Genomic DNA, 15,893 nt, shown 5'->3' on the forward strand with positions numbered 1-15,893 from the left:
GGGGATAATAAAAGAAAAATGAATTTTTCGAAATAAACATATATACAAATTATCTGCGTTTCGATAAATTATTTGTTGTTCTTATTAATTTTTACAAAATTCAAGGATACGCGGATTTGTTTTTATTATTGCAAAACGATTCTCAAACCGGTCGAGAGGGACAAAGCATAAAGTTAATGAGAAACGTGGAATAAGAAACGTAAAATGGAATGAAAAAGATGTCGAGTAAAGTGACTTTTTTTCTCTATCTCTTTAAACGCGTTGACTATCGTTGTTTATCTCATTAAAGAAAAGTAGAAAAGCGTGGGATAATCCTGAGAAGAGACAAATCGCGACTCTTTCTCTCTCTCTTTAACACGTAGACGTGGTACTTTAAGTAGTAGTAATAGTAGTATAGGAGTAGATAGTGTTGGGGTACGAATCGAGTCGCTTTTCAGTGGGGTGAGCAAGCAAGGCCTGCCTGCTGTTGCAGAATCGTTGCAGTTCCTCCTACCATACCAGCAACTGTGCCGTGCCGTGCCGTACCGTACGGTACGGTACCGTAGTGGTGGGTTTTAACTTTATCGCAGAAGAAAGAGCAACCGAGGTGACGACGAGGAAAAGTACGCTTGGAGAGAGTGCGGAAAGGGTTTGAGAAGTAACGGATAGAAGAGGGAAGGAAGAAGTTGGGGGAAAATGAGTGGCGGTAAAGCGGAGCTCGAGGCGGTAGAGATGAAGTTACGGTGTAATGGACGCTTTAATTCCAAAGGAGAATAAATTGAAATTTTGCCGACGTTGTCGTCGTAGTCGTAGCCGTAGTCGTAGTTGTAGTCGTCGTAGTTCGTTGCGTTTCGTTAATAAAAATACAAGAGAAAAAAAGAAAGATGGCAGATAGGTGCTTGGAGTAGGTGAACACTGTATATGCAAAACGTGGTATATACGTTGTTCGAGTAAATACACATACGCATATATATGTATAAAATAACATAAACGTATCTGGAGCTTTCAATTAAGGGTAGACGCGCCCAAACGAATTATTGTCCGCGTCTGAATTTTATTTATCGAATTATTTCCTCGTACACGCGCACTAGGTACGAACTGTGTGCGGGATGCAATGGACTGTCGGCAGAGTGGTAAAACTCGATTAACGCGACCGTTCGAGTTAAGCTTCCTACGCTAGTCATTTTTCCATTATGACATTATCGATTTGTTGTCGGTACAAAGGTTAGCTTCCTTCTAGACCGAATTAATCAAATATTTCGACATCTTTTTCATTAATCGAATTACACGCACCCTCCAACCCATTCCTATCCATCCATTCTTTTTCCTATACGATCATTTTGAAGTATTACAGATTTTTCTTCGAGATATTTAAATATGTTCTATTGAACGATCAATCAATCGATCAATCGATTTTTGTTTTCTTATCTATTTGGATCTATGTATGTGCGTGTGTATATATATATATATATATATTTATGCAATTCTATTGAGATATGTATATTTCCCGAGCTTATCTCTATACATGGATCGATCATTGACGCAAGCTCTCGTTCAGGAAATCGTAATTAATCCATACGACTCGTTGTTTTAATAGCTTTTCGATCCGATATCAAGAGAGACCGAAGTCGAATTGGCGAGTAAGTAAATCGATGCGCGTTTATACGAGAGTATCTAATGAACCAGGAAATCCGTTTAAATAATAATCGCTAATAATGATGTTCGGCCGTTCGTTCGTACGACAACTCGCCGCAAAACGATAATATTCCATATATATAATATATATATATGTCGGTGTATTAAATAATATTCTCATCTATCTCGAAATTATTGTATGTAGGTTATTCTATATGCTTACGCGTATCTATCATATAATCACGGAATATATTATTAATTAATAAATAACAAGAAAAAAGAAACAAAAAAATATCTCGAAGAAGGCAAAAAAGAAAAAAAAGAAAACGTAACAAAATTAAAATCCATAGAAATAATAAAATTGGATTTGAGAAAAGAAAATCGTTTGAGTATCAATATTTTTTCATAATTTCTCTCTCTCTCTCTCTCTCACTCTCTCTCTCTCTCTTTTGAAAAGAATTCCAATTGAAATTTTGTGAGATAGGTAACCGAGCGATTCCCTTTTATTTCTTTTACTCTTCCCTGCTTACAACCCGATCGACAGAGAAACGGACGAGGCACGAAAGAGGACACAGAATCCCATTTAAATTAAATTAATATTTGCCGTTCTTTGAACGAACGAACGAACGAACCAAACGAAAGAACGAAGAGCATGACGGAATGGTGAAATCAGTGTGTACCGGTTGATGATAGTGGTGGTGGATGTTGCATGCATTTCGATACACAAAAATGTTGATAAGGTTCGTGTAATTATTTATGATAAAGCAGAACTGTGTTCTCGGAATGTACATTCGCGTTCGTTCACACACACATACACAAACACAAACACATAATACATGCGCACGTGCGCGCTCGCGTACACAGGTTGCATCCTACTTTTCCGTTAGGTCGAAAATCATCGTTAGACCATTGCGCGTTTACAATCGATGAACGACCAACAGAGAGAGAGAGAGAGAGAGAGAGATAGAACGAAAGAGAGGTATAGTCGACGGTCACAAGCTGCAGCTGCAGTTGCAGCTGCATCGGAAATTGCAGCGCCACGGCACGCCACGCCACGCCGGGAGCATATCGACCGGATCCTCGAAACGTCGAAAATTCGTAGGTACGAGAGACGCGAGAATCGGGGGTTCCTCTTTCAAATTCAGCGGTAGTAGAGTATAGTACAGTATAGCACAGCACAGCACAGCATAGCATAGCATAGCATAGCATAGAACAGCACAGCACGGTACAGCGCAGAGTAGAGTAGAGAAAGAGAAAGAGAGATAGTGAGGGGGATGAGAGGGGTCGGGGGAGAGTAGGGTGGCTATTCAAAATGACTACCCCTCGATTCGTAATTACCATCCGTTTCGTTTCCATAAACGAGACCGGGCGTCCACATTTACGCACCCTCGTACACTACGTCCGTGACACGTGCCCGGTAGAGCAACTCGGATAGAGAGCGGTCAGAGGTGAACGGGGTGGGGGGAAGGGAAGGGGTAGGGAGTATGGGGAGGGCACGGGCAATCGTTTCTGTTCCCTCCTTCGTTTCATTCCGCCCGCCCGCCCCTATGATGCAGCTTTACCCTTTTCTACGTATGGGACGAACGCACGTTTCCTCGCGATGACATATTCAAACTGGGCGATAACGCGTTATTGTATAATTGTTTCGCGTTTTTGGCTAATAACGTGTTCGCGTAACAGCTTGCGGCTAGTTCTCGTTTCGCAATCGGCCATGTTACTCGTGTTGTACTTTCCGCGTTTACGCACTTTCTCGCTAATTAATCGGTCGTTCGATATCGATTTTCTCGATGCTTCTTAACCAACCAACAATTCTCTCTCTCTCTCTCTCTCTCTCTCTCTCTGTTATATCTCTTTCCCTATTTCTCTCATTTTATTATCTCGTTATCNTGTATAATTGTTTCGCGTTTTTGGCTAATAACGTGTTCGCGTAACAGCTTGCGGCTAGTTCTCGTTTCGCAATCGGCCATGTTACTCGTGTTGTAAGTGCACGCCGAAAGGTAGGTCAAAAGTTTTATAGGCCGGGCCGAAACAAAAGTTGCGTCTTACTTTTACCCAATCTCTTAACCACTCTCTCTCTCTCTCTCTCTCTCTCTCTCTCTCTCTCTCTCTCTCTCTCTGTTATATCTCTTTCCCTATTTCTCTCATTTTATTATCTCGTTATCTCCATCTTCGTTTATATTTACGTCCATCCGTTTGACCAGCTATATCTATCTGTCTCTCTTCTTTCGTTATCTCTGCCTATCTGCTTGTCTACCGCCTATCCATCCATCCATCCAACCAACCAACCAACCATCTGTCCGTCCGCTTGTCTGTCTTCCCGTCTGTCATTCTTTCGCATATTCCTTTCGTACCCTCTTTGTTTTTTTTTCTCTCTCTCTCTCTCTCTCCTTTTTTCTCAACGTATTATTATATTTATTTTGTTTAATATTTTTGTTCTATCCGGGTTTAGGGGAAAATTCTCCCCTTCTACTATTATACGTTCGGGGTAGAGGTATATCGTAGCTATCTCTAATGGATCCGATAACGCGGAATAACGTTTCGACCAAATGCCGTCGGTGGTTCAAAGTCGCGTAATTTTATTTAAATCGCATGCAGATTGCTCCGTTATCGGCTACTTTTTCAATTACGACGCGCGGCGCGCGCGCCCACCCGCGTTATACGACGTAAAGTATACTTGGTAATACGCAACTACCATCACCACCACCACCACCACCATCACAACTCTTTATACTAAAAACGCCCAGTCCGCGTCCGCCGTTCTTCGACTTCGTTAAACTTTTTCTTACCGAGCTAAAGAATTTTTTTTTCTTTCTTTCTTTCTTCTTTTTTTTCACGGGAAAACGAGTTTACACGAAATCCAAAGCTTATGGCAGGAAATTCAAGTATGAAATGAAATATTACTCTTCCTCTCTCTTTCACACACAGTTTTCCCTGCTTAACTTTTGTTTAAGATCGATATATATATATATATGTTTTATGATCTTCTTATTTTTAATTATTATTGATCATTTTTTTTTTGCATTATTAATATAATAAATATCTATGATTCTCTCTCTCTCTCCTTCTTTCTATTTTAAATATATATATATAATTTTCTTATCAATTATATCATACTTGTAAATTTTATTAGATTCTTTGCATAATTAAAATGTATCATTATAATTCCATATACGTGTTTTACATATTTTATGAAATTTTATTATAATAAGTTCTATTAACATTATATACGTTTGTCGAGCTATCGTCCGTGGTTCCACCCCTTTTACTTTCTCGTATATTTCAACCGTTCGTCTGAAGAATACGTCTGAAAATGGTGGGACATTCATTTTACGGAATGCAAGCGACGGCATGCCTCGCGTTTCGCAATCTAATTTTCCTTGGCGTTTAATCTTTGTGTACACTCTCCGAGTTGTCCTTTTACCAGCACTTTTCCTATTCGTTCTCGTTCATTCTCTCTCCCTCTCTTTCTCTCTCTCTCTTTCTTTCTTTCTTTCTTTCTCATTCTTTTTTTCTGTTTTTTTTTTTTTTCAGCGTCTCTGCCTAAAGCAACACCGGCACGTGCGTTACCTTTTTCAAAGACTTTGACTTTTTTCCTTTTTCCATTCGTTCTTTTTCCCCCTTCTTACCAACACCTCGTACCATTGTATCTTTTTCTATCCAATAACCTACCTACCTACCTATCCCCAATCCTCATTCCACTCTAACCTTTAACGCAATATCAAACACAAACACACAACGTGTATCTTAAAACGATTATTTTCAAATCGTTAACAATTAATTTCAATAAACGAAACTATACCGATACCATCAAAAACAAATTTGGTATCCATACATAATGGATACATATCTATGTATCAAGGCGACTTTTAATGAGCGGAATTATCATTCGGAATGTAATTCCCTGATTTAATTCGGCGTTTCACGTTTCCTCTACCATTCGATTCCATTTGTATTCCACTCGTTCTCGTTTTATTATTCGAGACTCGTAGATCAACAAGGGATTGTAGATCCTATTACCGCTTTCATCCTGTTCTTCTTTATATATCTCTTGCTTCAATAGCTGAGAATATTATTAATAATATTAATAATATTATTATTATATATTATTATTATTACTTTCCAAAAGGAATATTTACATTTATTTATTTTCTTTTTTTTTTTTTTCATTTTCCCCGTTTCGTTTGTCTTTGCGAAAAAGAAGTTCGTCAGAAAGAAATAAAGAAATAAAGAAAGAAAGAAAGAAAGAAAAAGAATCATCCTACTTCACTTTTTATTTAACGATGATGATACGTATATAATAATAATACTCTTCAATACTTTCTATTATCGTACAACCTCTGATAAAAGGATCTTGTGGGAGAGTAGACGATCGGAAAATTGTTACGCTTTGGGAACATACCGTGACCCTGTTCTTTCAACGATATAGCAACATTTTAACGAGCATAGCTTGACCTCGATCTCTCTCTCTCTCTCTCTCTCTCTCTCTTACTCGTTCACTCTCGTGTTCTCTCTTCTGTAGCTCATGCTAGCGTGGTCTTACTCCATAAAGGATTCTCCGTAATGTCGAAAGAGTCTTCGAAGCTATTTAGAACGAAATGGCTCGATCGAGGCCGTGCAACCAACCAACGAACCAACCAACCAACCAACGAACGAACGAGCTCACGCCATTACACCACCTCGAAATTTTCGAAAATGAGTTTTATCGTTCCTCTCACCTTTTACCAGCCATTGCTACTCTAGCTACTTTCATAATAGAAGACAAACTTAATATATTTTTTTTAAAAACCCCTATATACTTCTACCCACGTAAGTTAAATGCTGTTATACCGCCCAATTCTAAATATCGAACGTGAAAATAATTCATTTCGTTGTACTAAAAAGTCAATTAGCTTTAGAGACTCATCTCATCCCCCTCCCCCACATCCCACATCTTCGTTTATTCGTTCGTTCAATTTCATTTCGAAACAATCGTCATATCTTTTCGTAGCCTTGTCAAAAATTCACGAGGATTGATGGAATTGTGAAGAATCGAATATGAGAGAGAGAGAGAGAGAGAGAGAGAAGATTTTTTCTTCGTTAAATCTAATAGCTTTAATTTATCTGTTAATAAATAACATCATTGATAGAAATTTTTTTGTTCTCTTCTTTTTTATTTTTTTTTTATTTTTTTCTTTCTTTCTTTATTTTAGCACATCCGATTCAATAAATTTCCTGATCATTGACTATATTTCTCTATATCCGAGCTTTTAAGGGAAACGAACGTGTAGAATAAATGTAATCGACTAATGGACTTGTTGCGAACGAATGGCAACAATTTGTTCGAACGCACAATGCACATTTTCTCTCTCTCTCTCTCTCTCTTTCTCTCTCTCTCTCTCTCTCTCTCCCTCTCTCTCTCTCTCTCTTTCTCTTTTTTTCTATTGCGAAGTATATAATTTTCCATCGAACACGATTCAATCAAAAATTATAAACGTTGTCTGAATGGATATGAATAATATTTAGCTTATTTCGAAAATGTAATTCATCGATTCTCACAATCCATGGGTTCGTGTAACGAACGTATTTCATAAATCACGTAACGTATGATCTAACGTAAATGATCCATAGATCCAAACGGATATAGTTATTGAATTTTCTGTTCGATAATATTGTTACATTTTCACGAATTATCGACGTACAGTTCGCTCTCTCTCTCTCTCTCTCTCTCTCTCTCTCTCTCTCTCTCTCTCTCTCTCTCTCTCTTTCTGTCTCTCTCTTTCTCTTACTCTTTCCTTATACATAATAGAAATATTTATGTTCTTCGAAATCTATCAGCGGAAACTTTGAATTAAAACATAGATATCCTTTGTCAAAAGATAATTAATTTTCCGATTGTCAAATTTATCTCTCCAATAACAATAAATTTCGAAAGATCATCTATTTAAAATTATCTCGAATTAGACGGTTAATCCGAGAATTATCCTTTCTTCTTCTTTTTTTTTTTCTTTTTCTAATCGAATTCAAGGAGAAAATAAGAAACAAGAATACTATAGAACAGATTTTATTTGTTCGAAAAGCAGACGATTCTTACGTTAATAAGGCAACAACCCCGGAGACGCTTTATGGCGTCTCGAAGGTATTTTCAATGAAATCTAGTCGATCTATTTTTCACGTTCACGTGCAACAAAAACAGACAGAAAGAGAGAAAGAGAGAGAGAACTAAAAGTATCCTAAATGATACGATGGATCGTTCGAGAATTATCTTCTTCTTCTTCTTTTTCTTGTTTTTTTTTTATTAAATCGAATTTAAACAAGAATAGAGAGAGAGAGAGAAGAAGAGGACCCATAAAATAGAATTTTATTTGTTCGAAAAGCAGACGATTCATACGATAGGTGAAGGACAACCCCACCGAAACGCTTTATGGTGTCTCGAAGGTATTTTTAATGATACCCAAGTCGATCTATTTTCCACGCGAACGTGAAACATAGAAGAAGAAGAAGAAGAAGAAGAAGAAGAAAGAAAGAAAGAAAGAACTTTGGGGAAAATAGGAAAAAGAGAGAATCTTTATTACATAGAATTTGACGTTAGAGTGAATTCGAAGCGCGAGAATCGTTGATATAAAACTGTTCTTTCGGCACTTCGCTCTGGGAATCACGTTTTATTATCATCCATTATCCTGAGCGGGAGCCAAACAATAAAATCCTTTCGCGGTGTTCCATTGTGAAACGAAATGGAGATAAAGAGAGAAACAGAAAGAACGAGAGAGAGAGAGAGAGAGAGAGAAAGTCGAGTATTCGACAATAAAGTGATGAGATAAAAAGCGCATACACACATCGAACAAACTGAGGCAACAAGCGCTTGCTTTTCTCTTCATTCGTGGTGTGTGGATGCTTCACGAATATTCATTTAAGCGGCCACTATGCGGAAAAGTGTTCATAAACGGCGCGCCATCGATTTCGGTACCTCACCCGACACAACTTTCGAGACCAATTTAGTACTTTGCTTGCTAGTCTCGCTCTAGATACAATATCTTTCCTCTCTTTATCCTTCCACCCTATCAAACCCCACAAACCTACCCCTTTTTTCTCTCGATGCTTTTTTACTCTCTTTGTTGTTTCCTTTTTACCTGCTTCTCTCTCTCTCTATCTTACACACGCTCACATACATAAATACGTACAAACAAACGAACAAGCATATATATATATATAGATTGAAACCAACCGTATCTCTTTCTCTCTCTATCTTTATTTCTTGGTAGTTTCGTGACTGGTAAGAGGGGAGGGGAGCGAGGGGGGGTTATGGTGGGAGATAGAAACCACGTAGTCCTGACAAAGGATGGCGTCGCGTTCATCCATCTTGCCGCGGCCGTCTCTTTATTCGTGGGTAAAAGCGTGGCAAGGTAGTTTGGACTTTCCGCCGCACTAAATCCGACTAATTTCGCTCACCGTGAGGTAGAAAGAGAAAGAGAAAGAGAAAGAGAGAGAAAGAGGTGGGCCAACCGTGAGTAGCCATCGCGCGTCCGGGCCAGGCTATGTCCGGCGTCGATAAAATCGTCTGTCTGCCTTCGTCCTTCCAAACGATTCGAGGATCGATTTTTGAAGCCGTCTCGTTTCATCGATTAGCGTGTCAATCGCGATACCTACATGCGTGTACACCGAGAGCCAATTTTCTGACTCCTACCTATCGTCGCTGTGGTTGAAAGGATTTTTTTTTATACCCCTTTTGTTTTTTCTTTTTTATTTTTTATTTTTTCTTTTTTTTTTTCTCTTCTTTGTTTTTTCTCTTCCTTTTTTTTGGCGCGGGCAAGTTTATAAAAGATATATGTATATACACACGCCATAGATATACAAATACCGATATATTCCTTTTTTTTTTTTTTTTTTTTTTTTTTTTTCTTTTTGTATATTCACTCTTTTAATTCGTTTATTTTATTTATCCTATTGCGGGTTATATAGTATATATATATATTGAAATGTTAACAAAATTGAGTTAAATTTAATAAAAAATGTTTAAACGAAGAATCGGTTAATATTAGTCGAGAGAGTTAGTTTTTTTTTCTTCTCTATAAAGATAAGAAGATGAAATTTGTTAGGTTTGTAATGATTGTTATCTGATTTTATTTACGGCGCACACTTACGTAAATCATCGTATCTTACCGTCTCTTTTCTCATATTATAACGTATAATAAGTTCGTTTTACTATACGTTATTATTATATACTTCTTATACTTATTATACTTATACGTTATTATATCGCGTATAATAAGATGAAAATAGTTATTTTAATCGATAATATTCTTATCATCTTTTCGATTGAAAATGTCGTTACTAATCGATGGTTTTGTTTTTTGTTTATTCTCTGTTTATAGATCCACCGATGATCCTGGTGAGACCTCAATCGCAGCAAGTTAAGGCAGGTGGAATTGCAAGTTTCTATTGCACGGCCCAAGGAGCACCACCCCCGACAATACACTGGAGAAAAAATGGCAAAAGAATTACAGGTAAGTTTACTCTTCTTCCTTACTTTACTTTAGCCTTTTTTGGCTGGACTGGGGAGTGTCGGGGTGGGGTGGGGTGGAGGAGGCTTTTTGCTGCCCATTCTTCGTAACTTTCGTTCGAAAGTGGTTCTTTCGAGCAACCATCGGACCACTCGCTGCTTCACAACTACCCACTCCCCCTTTTCCTCTCTATCCCTAGTCCCCAGCCCCCCACCTCCCAACCCATCTCTCTTTCTCTTTATGATCTTCTTTTTTACTTGGATCAAAGAAGCGTTGCTACAAATTTGCCATTGGAAATGAAACTTTTTAATAAAATCTTCTCGAAGAAGCTTCGAACGACCGAATGGACAACCGAAAAGTAATAGAAAGATGATTTCAATGAAATTTTTACTCACAATCTCTCTAGAAATTAAGGAATTTTAAATATCTTCTCGCGTGTTTTCTGTTCTTTTATATTCAATCCTATCTTTTGGAATTTGATCAAGCATTGATCTTTCTTTCTCTCTTGCTCTCTTTCTTCTTAGTGACTAATTCACGACAGATAGGAGAATATTTCACGAACAAACCAGCAATTACTCCTCTCCCATCCCTTCTCTTTCTCTCTCTCTCTCTCTCTCTTTCTCTGTCTCTTTATTTCACAAGAGCCACACGGTGTCCCTTTCGAATTAGATTTCGCAGTTGCTTGCTCGCTCTTGCAGACCGAAATTTCGAACTACAGGATGTAGGTAATACGTGACAGGTGGTGTTGTTTCCGAATATTTTTAAGACAATCCCACAATTAATTCTAACTAATTTTCTATCGTCATTTTTTTTAATTATTTCTCATTCCTTTCTTTCTTTCTTTTATGGATATTCAACAAATTACGAACATTACATATACGAATTTTATTGCACATAGTAAGCATTATAGTACGTATCTTGTTTCGATACAGGATATAATCACTTAATAATATTTCTTACACACATCTACACACATATACATAAATACATATGTATATTTAAGTATAATATACGAACGTACGTGTGTGTAATACACTATTTAAGTAGTCTTATATTTATATACGAATCTAAATGTAAACATTAGCTTAAACCTTGGTACTACTCTGTATCGAAGTAAACAATAGATACGAATCAGTTGCTCGTGGGACTCTAAACAATACAAATCGATCCTAACGAAAGAGTATGTGCATATATATATATATATATATATATATATCTCATTTTTCTTTCTCTCCCATTCTCTCTTTGGTAGAAGTACGAGTTCCCTTGAAGTTCCAGTTTTGGTTCATTATTTTCAGGAGTCTCAGGAGTAGGTACTACGGATACGCTCAAATATTGATTTATCTGTATCGTTTCGAGTTACCGGTACTTTGGCTCGCCGCTGTGCCAACCGGTACACATTGAACACATTAAACACTACATAGATGTCAAGCACGTACAAGAGTTTCTCTAGAACGAACAGACTATCGGTTATACGAAATATATACAATATACATACATACATATATATGTATATGCAACATTCACTTCTCTTCTCTTCTGTTCTCAAGTTAGTTTTAATAATCTCGAAGACGATTGATTATTGTGATGTTATATATTCGAAAGAGAAAAAGAGAGAGAAAAATAGAAACGAAAATGGATACTTTCTTTTTTTTTTTTTTTTTTTTTTTTGAAGGGATTCGATGTTATTTTATATATTAATTTTATCTGTTAATATATATTGTGTATTAGGATTATATACGTTTATTCGTGACACGTATTTGAATAAACAAATATGTTTTATTTACGATGGTAAATAACGATTTTCGGTTAAGTTGAAATTTTTGAATTATATAAATCATTAGTTGTAATATTCTTTTATTCTTTTTTCGTAATTGTATCTATGGATTAGGCGAATATTATAAATAGGATTATAGATCGATCGTTAACGTATCAATGAACACGTCGAATTTGAATGATAAACAATGATATTTGATTTTCTTTATTATAATCTATTTATAAATTATAAGTAACTAATTTTTACATCCTTTTCTTCTATTCTCGATTTACATTTATATTATTATATATGGATGTATCTATTAAACGAATTTTACGCGTAGAATTATCGATCGTTAATAACATCTATGACACAAGTCTATCCTATTAATAAACATATTAAATTAAAATATCAAATAACAATTATATTGTTTGTATCTAAAATTTCGAGTCGATAATTTTTCATATAATTTTTCTTTCTCATTAACATTCCATATTTACCTAGATCGATAAGATGAATGTTATGCATAGAATTATCGATCGTTAACATCCATGTAAAGTCTATTATAGCAAAAACTAAGAGATTGTGGATTTAACGAGATTGGCCAAGAATATTCAAGCATGTTTCTATATCCCTCTCTCTCTCTCTCTCTCTCTCTTTCTACCTGGTTTGCTTGCAGAGTAACTGCCTTCGTACTAATCCTATGAGGATCATCGAAGGCTGGATAATCACGTGAAATCGCATTTGTCAATCCACTTATCGTATGCAGGCAAGCGAAGCAGTCGGCGGCAGCTCGGTCGTTAATCTCGTGGGAGGAAGATGATAGCTTGTAACTGCTTCGAAACCTTCTCGTGCAATCTTGTAGATCGTTCACCGTCGATCGGTTTAAACTCGATCCTCATCGTCCCATTAATTTTATTTCGCAAGGTCTACACACTCGTGTTCTTCGCTTCTCTTTATACTCTCTCATATCTTCCTTAAACCTTTGTCTCTTATTCCTTTTAACTTTCACTTTTATTTTATATTTTTTTCTTCTTGTCATTTTCTTTTCTTTTCTTTTCTTTTCTCAACTCGTATCACCCATTCGTTGTCTCGTAAAGTATTTTTTATTTTTTTTCGTATGAGCAAAACCGTAAGAGATGTTTTAACGACACGACGTAACTCGTTTATCATACACAAACACACAAAAACACACATACGTGTGCGCGAACGCGTGCACGCATATACACAGAACATCTTACTTATCGCTATACTTTATTTTCTTGACTCACGATCGTTTTACTACTGTCGCAGCATCCCAGTCACGATACCTCGTACAAAACTACGAGCATGGAGCTTTGCTACGGATCGAACCTGTCAGAGCAGGCCGAGACAGTACAACATACGAATGCGTTGCAGAAAACGGAGTTGGCGATGCGGTTTCTGCCGAGGCCTTACTCACAGTCTACGAAGGTAAGTCATTTATTTTGTTCAAACCTTTATTTAAAGAAAAGACAAATCCAAAATGTTCATACATTAACGATCATTTCAATTGAAATCAAATGGGTATACTTTTTTTTGTAATGAGTCTTAAACGATAATATTAATAAATTCGCTTTTGTATTTGTAAATGTTTCTAAGACATCGTATCTTCTTTCATCTTTTTTCTTAATTATATAATTATTTGTAATTCGTTAATTTATATTCAAATATTTGCAAGATTTCGATGAAAATATAATAATACGAGGTGATTACTTTTCTCGTTTATTAATGAAGTAATAAATAGATTTGCGTGTGTGTGTGTGTATTTTGATAATTTGTTTTCTCACCGGGTGGGCAGGGGGAATGGAATGTATTTTCTTTCTCTTTATTCCTAAATGTAACTCTATTCATTTGCATTCCGTCTTCGTTTAATACAATTTTCTCCGGATGACATTATCTGACGGCTATTAACGTTATCAAGAGGCGGAAGCGTGTAAAGAGAAAGAGAAAGAAAGAGAAAGATAGATAGATAGATAGATAGATAGGTGGATAGAGAAAGAAAGAGAGAGAGAGAGAGGGATTGTGAGAGGGAAAGGAAAGAAGGGGTTGGGCGAAGCCGGTGTTTAATATTTGAAAAGGGCTTTCGGAACAGCTGCCACCAGTTTAGGAGGGCTCAGCAGCAAGAGGCAAAAGGGAAACGTGAAGACTTCAACCGAAATTTCCGAGTTCTCTCTGGATTCTCAATGTGGATAACAGCTTTAAAACTGTTTACTGATTTAAGCCTCATCTTTAAACGCTATTTCTCTCTCTCTCTCTCTTTCTTTCTCTCTCTCTCTCTCTCTTTGTCTTTTTCTCTTCTCAACACAATTTTGTATTGGATAATAGAACAGCTATTCGCTGAATGAATATTTAGTAACATTTTTCCTTAAGTATTTATAATCAAATATTCATATTTAATTTAAATAATTATTATTACACTGATTAATACATAAAAACCTTGTAATATTTATTAATAAATTATTAGTATGCAACGCGCGAGAAAATTTTGGATAACTCTGAAATAAAATTTCTGCTGTTATTGCTCGAACTGTCACAAATATTGACACAATTTTCTATTACTTAATATTATTAAAAAAAAATGTTTAAAAATATTAATCGCACGCGAATCAATAAGAATAAAAATTAATTGAAAAATATGTGCGCGTGACGTGTTGAAAAGTCTTGAATCTTTTCATTCAAAATTCTTATATTAACATTCGAATCAAACAAAAAAAAAAAAAATAATAAGGAAAAATTTATATCAATGATTCAAATTTGATATAAGTTATGGAGGATGTAAAATCTAGAAGAAAAATTTCGTTAGAATTGTGTTTTTGTAGTTGTTAATATTTAGAAAATTACAATAGGATTCATATTCGGAATCTTTTTAACTTGTTCCATTCAAGCAATTCTTATGCTTCCTCTTTTTCATTCTCTCACTCTCTTTTCTCTCTCTCTCTCTCTCTCTCTCTCTCTCTCTCTCTCGCTTTCTCTCTTCGTTTCTTCTTTCGAGCTTTCCTTTCCTTTTGCTCGTTTTCTGTTTATATGGTAGAACGAGCAGCTTAATGGCCCTTAATGGAGAAGGAGAAATAAGGAAAAGCCATCTCTCTCTCTCTCTCTCTTTCTCTCTCTCTCTCTCTCTCTCTGTCTGTCTCTTTCTCTTTCTTTCTCTCGAGGCGCATCGAGAAAAAGCTTGGCCTCTCTCGCGGAAAGAATCTCTTAAACTTTTACGAAATGCCTTAATTGGCTCGGGCAGCTTTTTAATTCGATTCCAACTTCGCTTCGAGGGATATTTTTGCCCCGTTGTTTCTCGTCTTTCCCATTTTCTTCTTCTCCTTCTTCTTTTCTTTTTTCTTTTTTTCTCTTTTTTCGATACTACGGGAAAAAAGAACGATACCAGGCAAACAGAAAAAGTAGAAGTAGAAGAAGAAGAAAAAAAATACGTCGAAAGTAAAAGGGAAAAGGAGTGAGGGAGGGTGGGAAAAATTTGATAAAATAGAAAAAAAAAAATAAAATAAAAAAGGAACACAGCATGGAAGAAAGGAAGGAAGGAAGGAAGGAAGAAATAAACGTGAAAGGCAATCAACTATCGTTCCTGTTTTAGTTTAGTCGATTTTCCAATTTTTTCCTACCTTTTTCTTCCCCCTCCTTATGTTCCCCTTTTACTCTCCCAACCCTTTTCAACTCTCTTAACTCGCTTCTCTTTCCATTACCAATGCCAAGCTTACTCTCATCGTATTTTCTTCTCTTTCTTTCTCTCTTTTTTTGACTTGTTTCTTCTTTTTACTTTTTGATACTTTTTCGCACTCCAGGATATCGAGAAATATCTCGTGTCAATGGCATTTTTCCATCGAGCAGTACGGTTTTAGCTCGTAAATCACGGACACTCATTCGATTCTCTCTCGCGATTTCAATTTATTTGTTATAAAGCTGATGCCAACCAGGTGAACGCATTCCCACAGGTGCGGTAATATGCCGTGGCCGTGTTTCAGGTGTGAGATCGTTATCTGGGATTTTCTTTCTCTCTCTCTCTCTCTCTCTCTCTC

The 15,893-nt window shown here is 36.4% G+C and overlaps 1 protein-coding gene across 15 annotated transcripts in view; it reads left to right on the forward strand.

Moving 5' to 3' along the window:
* Positions 1-15,893, forward strand: part of LOC106791425 (tyrosine-protein phosphatase Lar) — a 542,243-nt gene that overhangs the window by 379,121 nt on the left and 147,229 nt on the right. For all 15 annotated transcript variants that reach the window (XM_014757056.1, XM_014757048.1, XM_014757065.1 and 12 more), the window contains 2 exons: positions 9,963-10,094; positions 13,141-13,299. In XM_014757056.1, coding sequence (XP_014612542.1) covers positions 9,963-10,094; positions 13,141-13,299 — 291 coding nt within the window. The remainder of the gene's footprint in view (positions 1-9,962; positions 10,095-13,140; positions 13,300-15,893) is intronic.

This window comes from Polistes canadensis, unplaced genomic scaffold (genome assembly GCF_001313835.1).
Source record: "Polistes canadensis isolate GaletaPanama2010 unplaced genomic scaffold, ASM131383v1 scaffold_8, whole genome shotgun sequence".
Taxonomy (NCBI): domain Eukaryota; kingdom Metazoa; phylum Arthropoda; class Insecta; order Hymenoptera; family Vespidae; genus Polistes; species Polistes canadensis.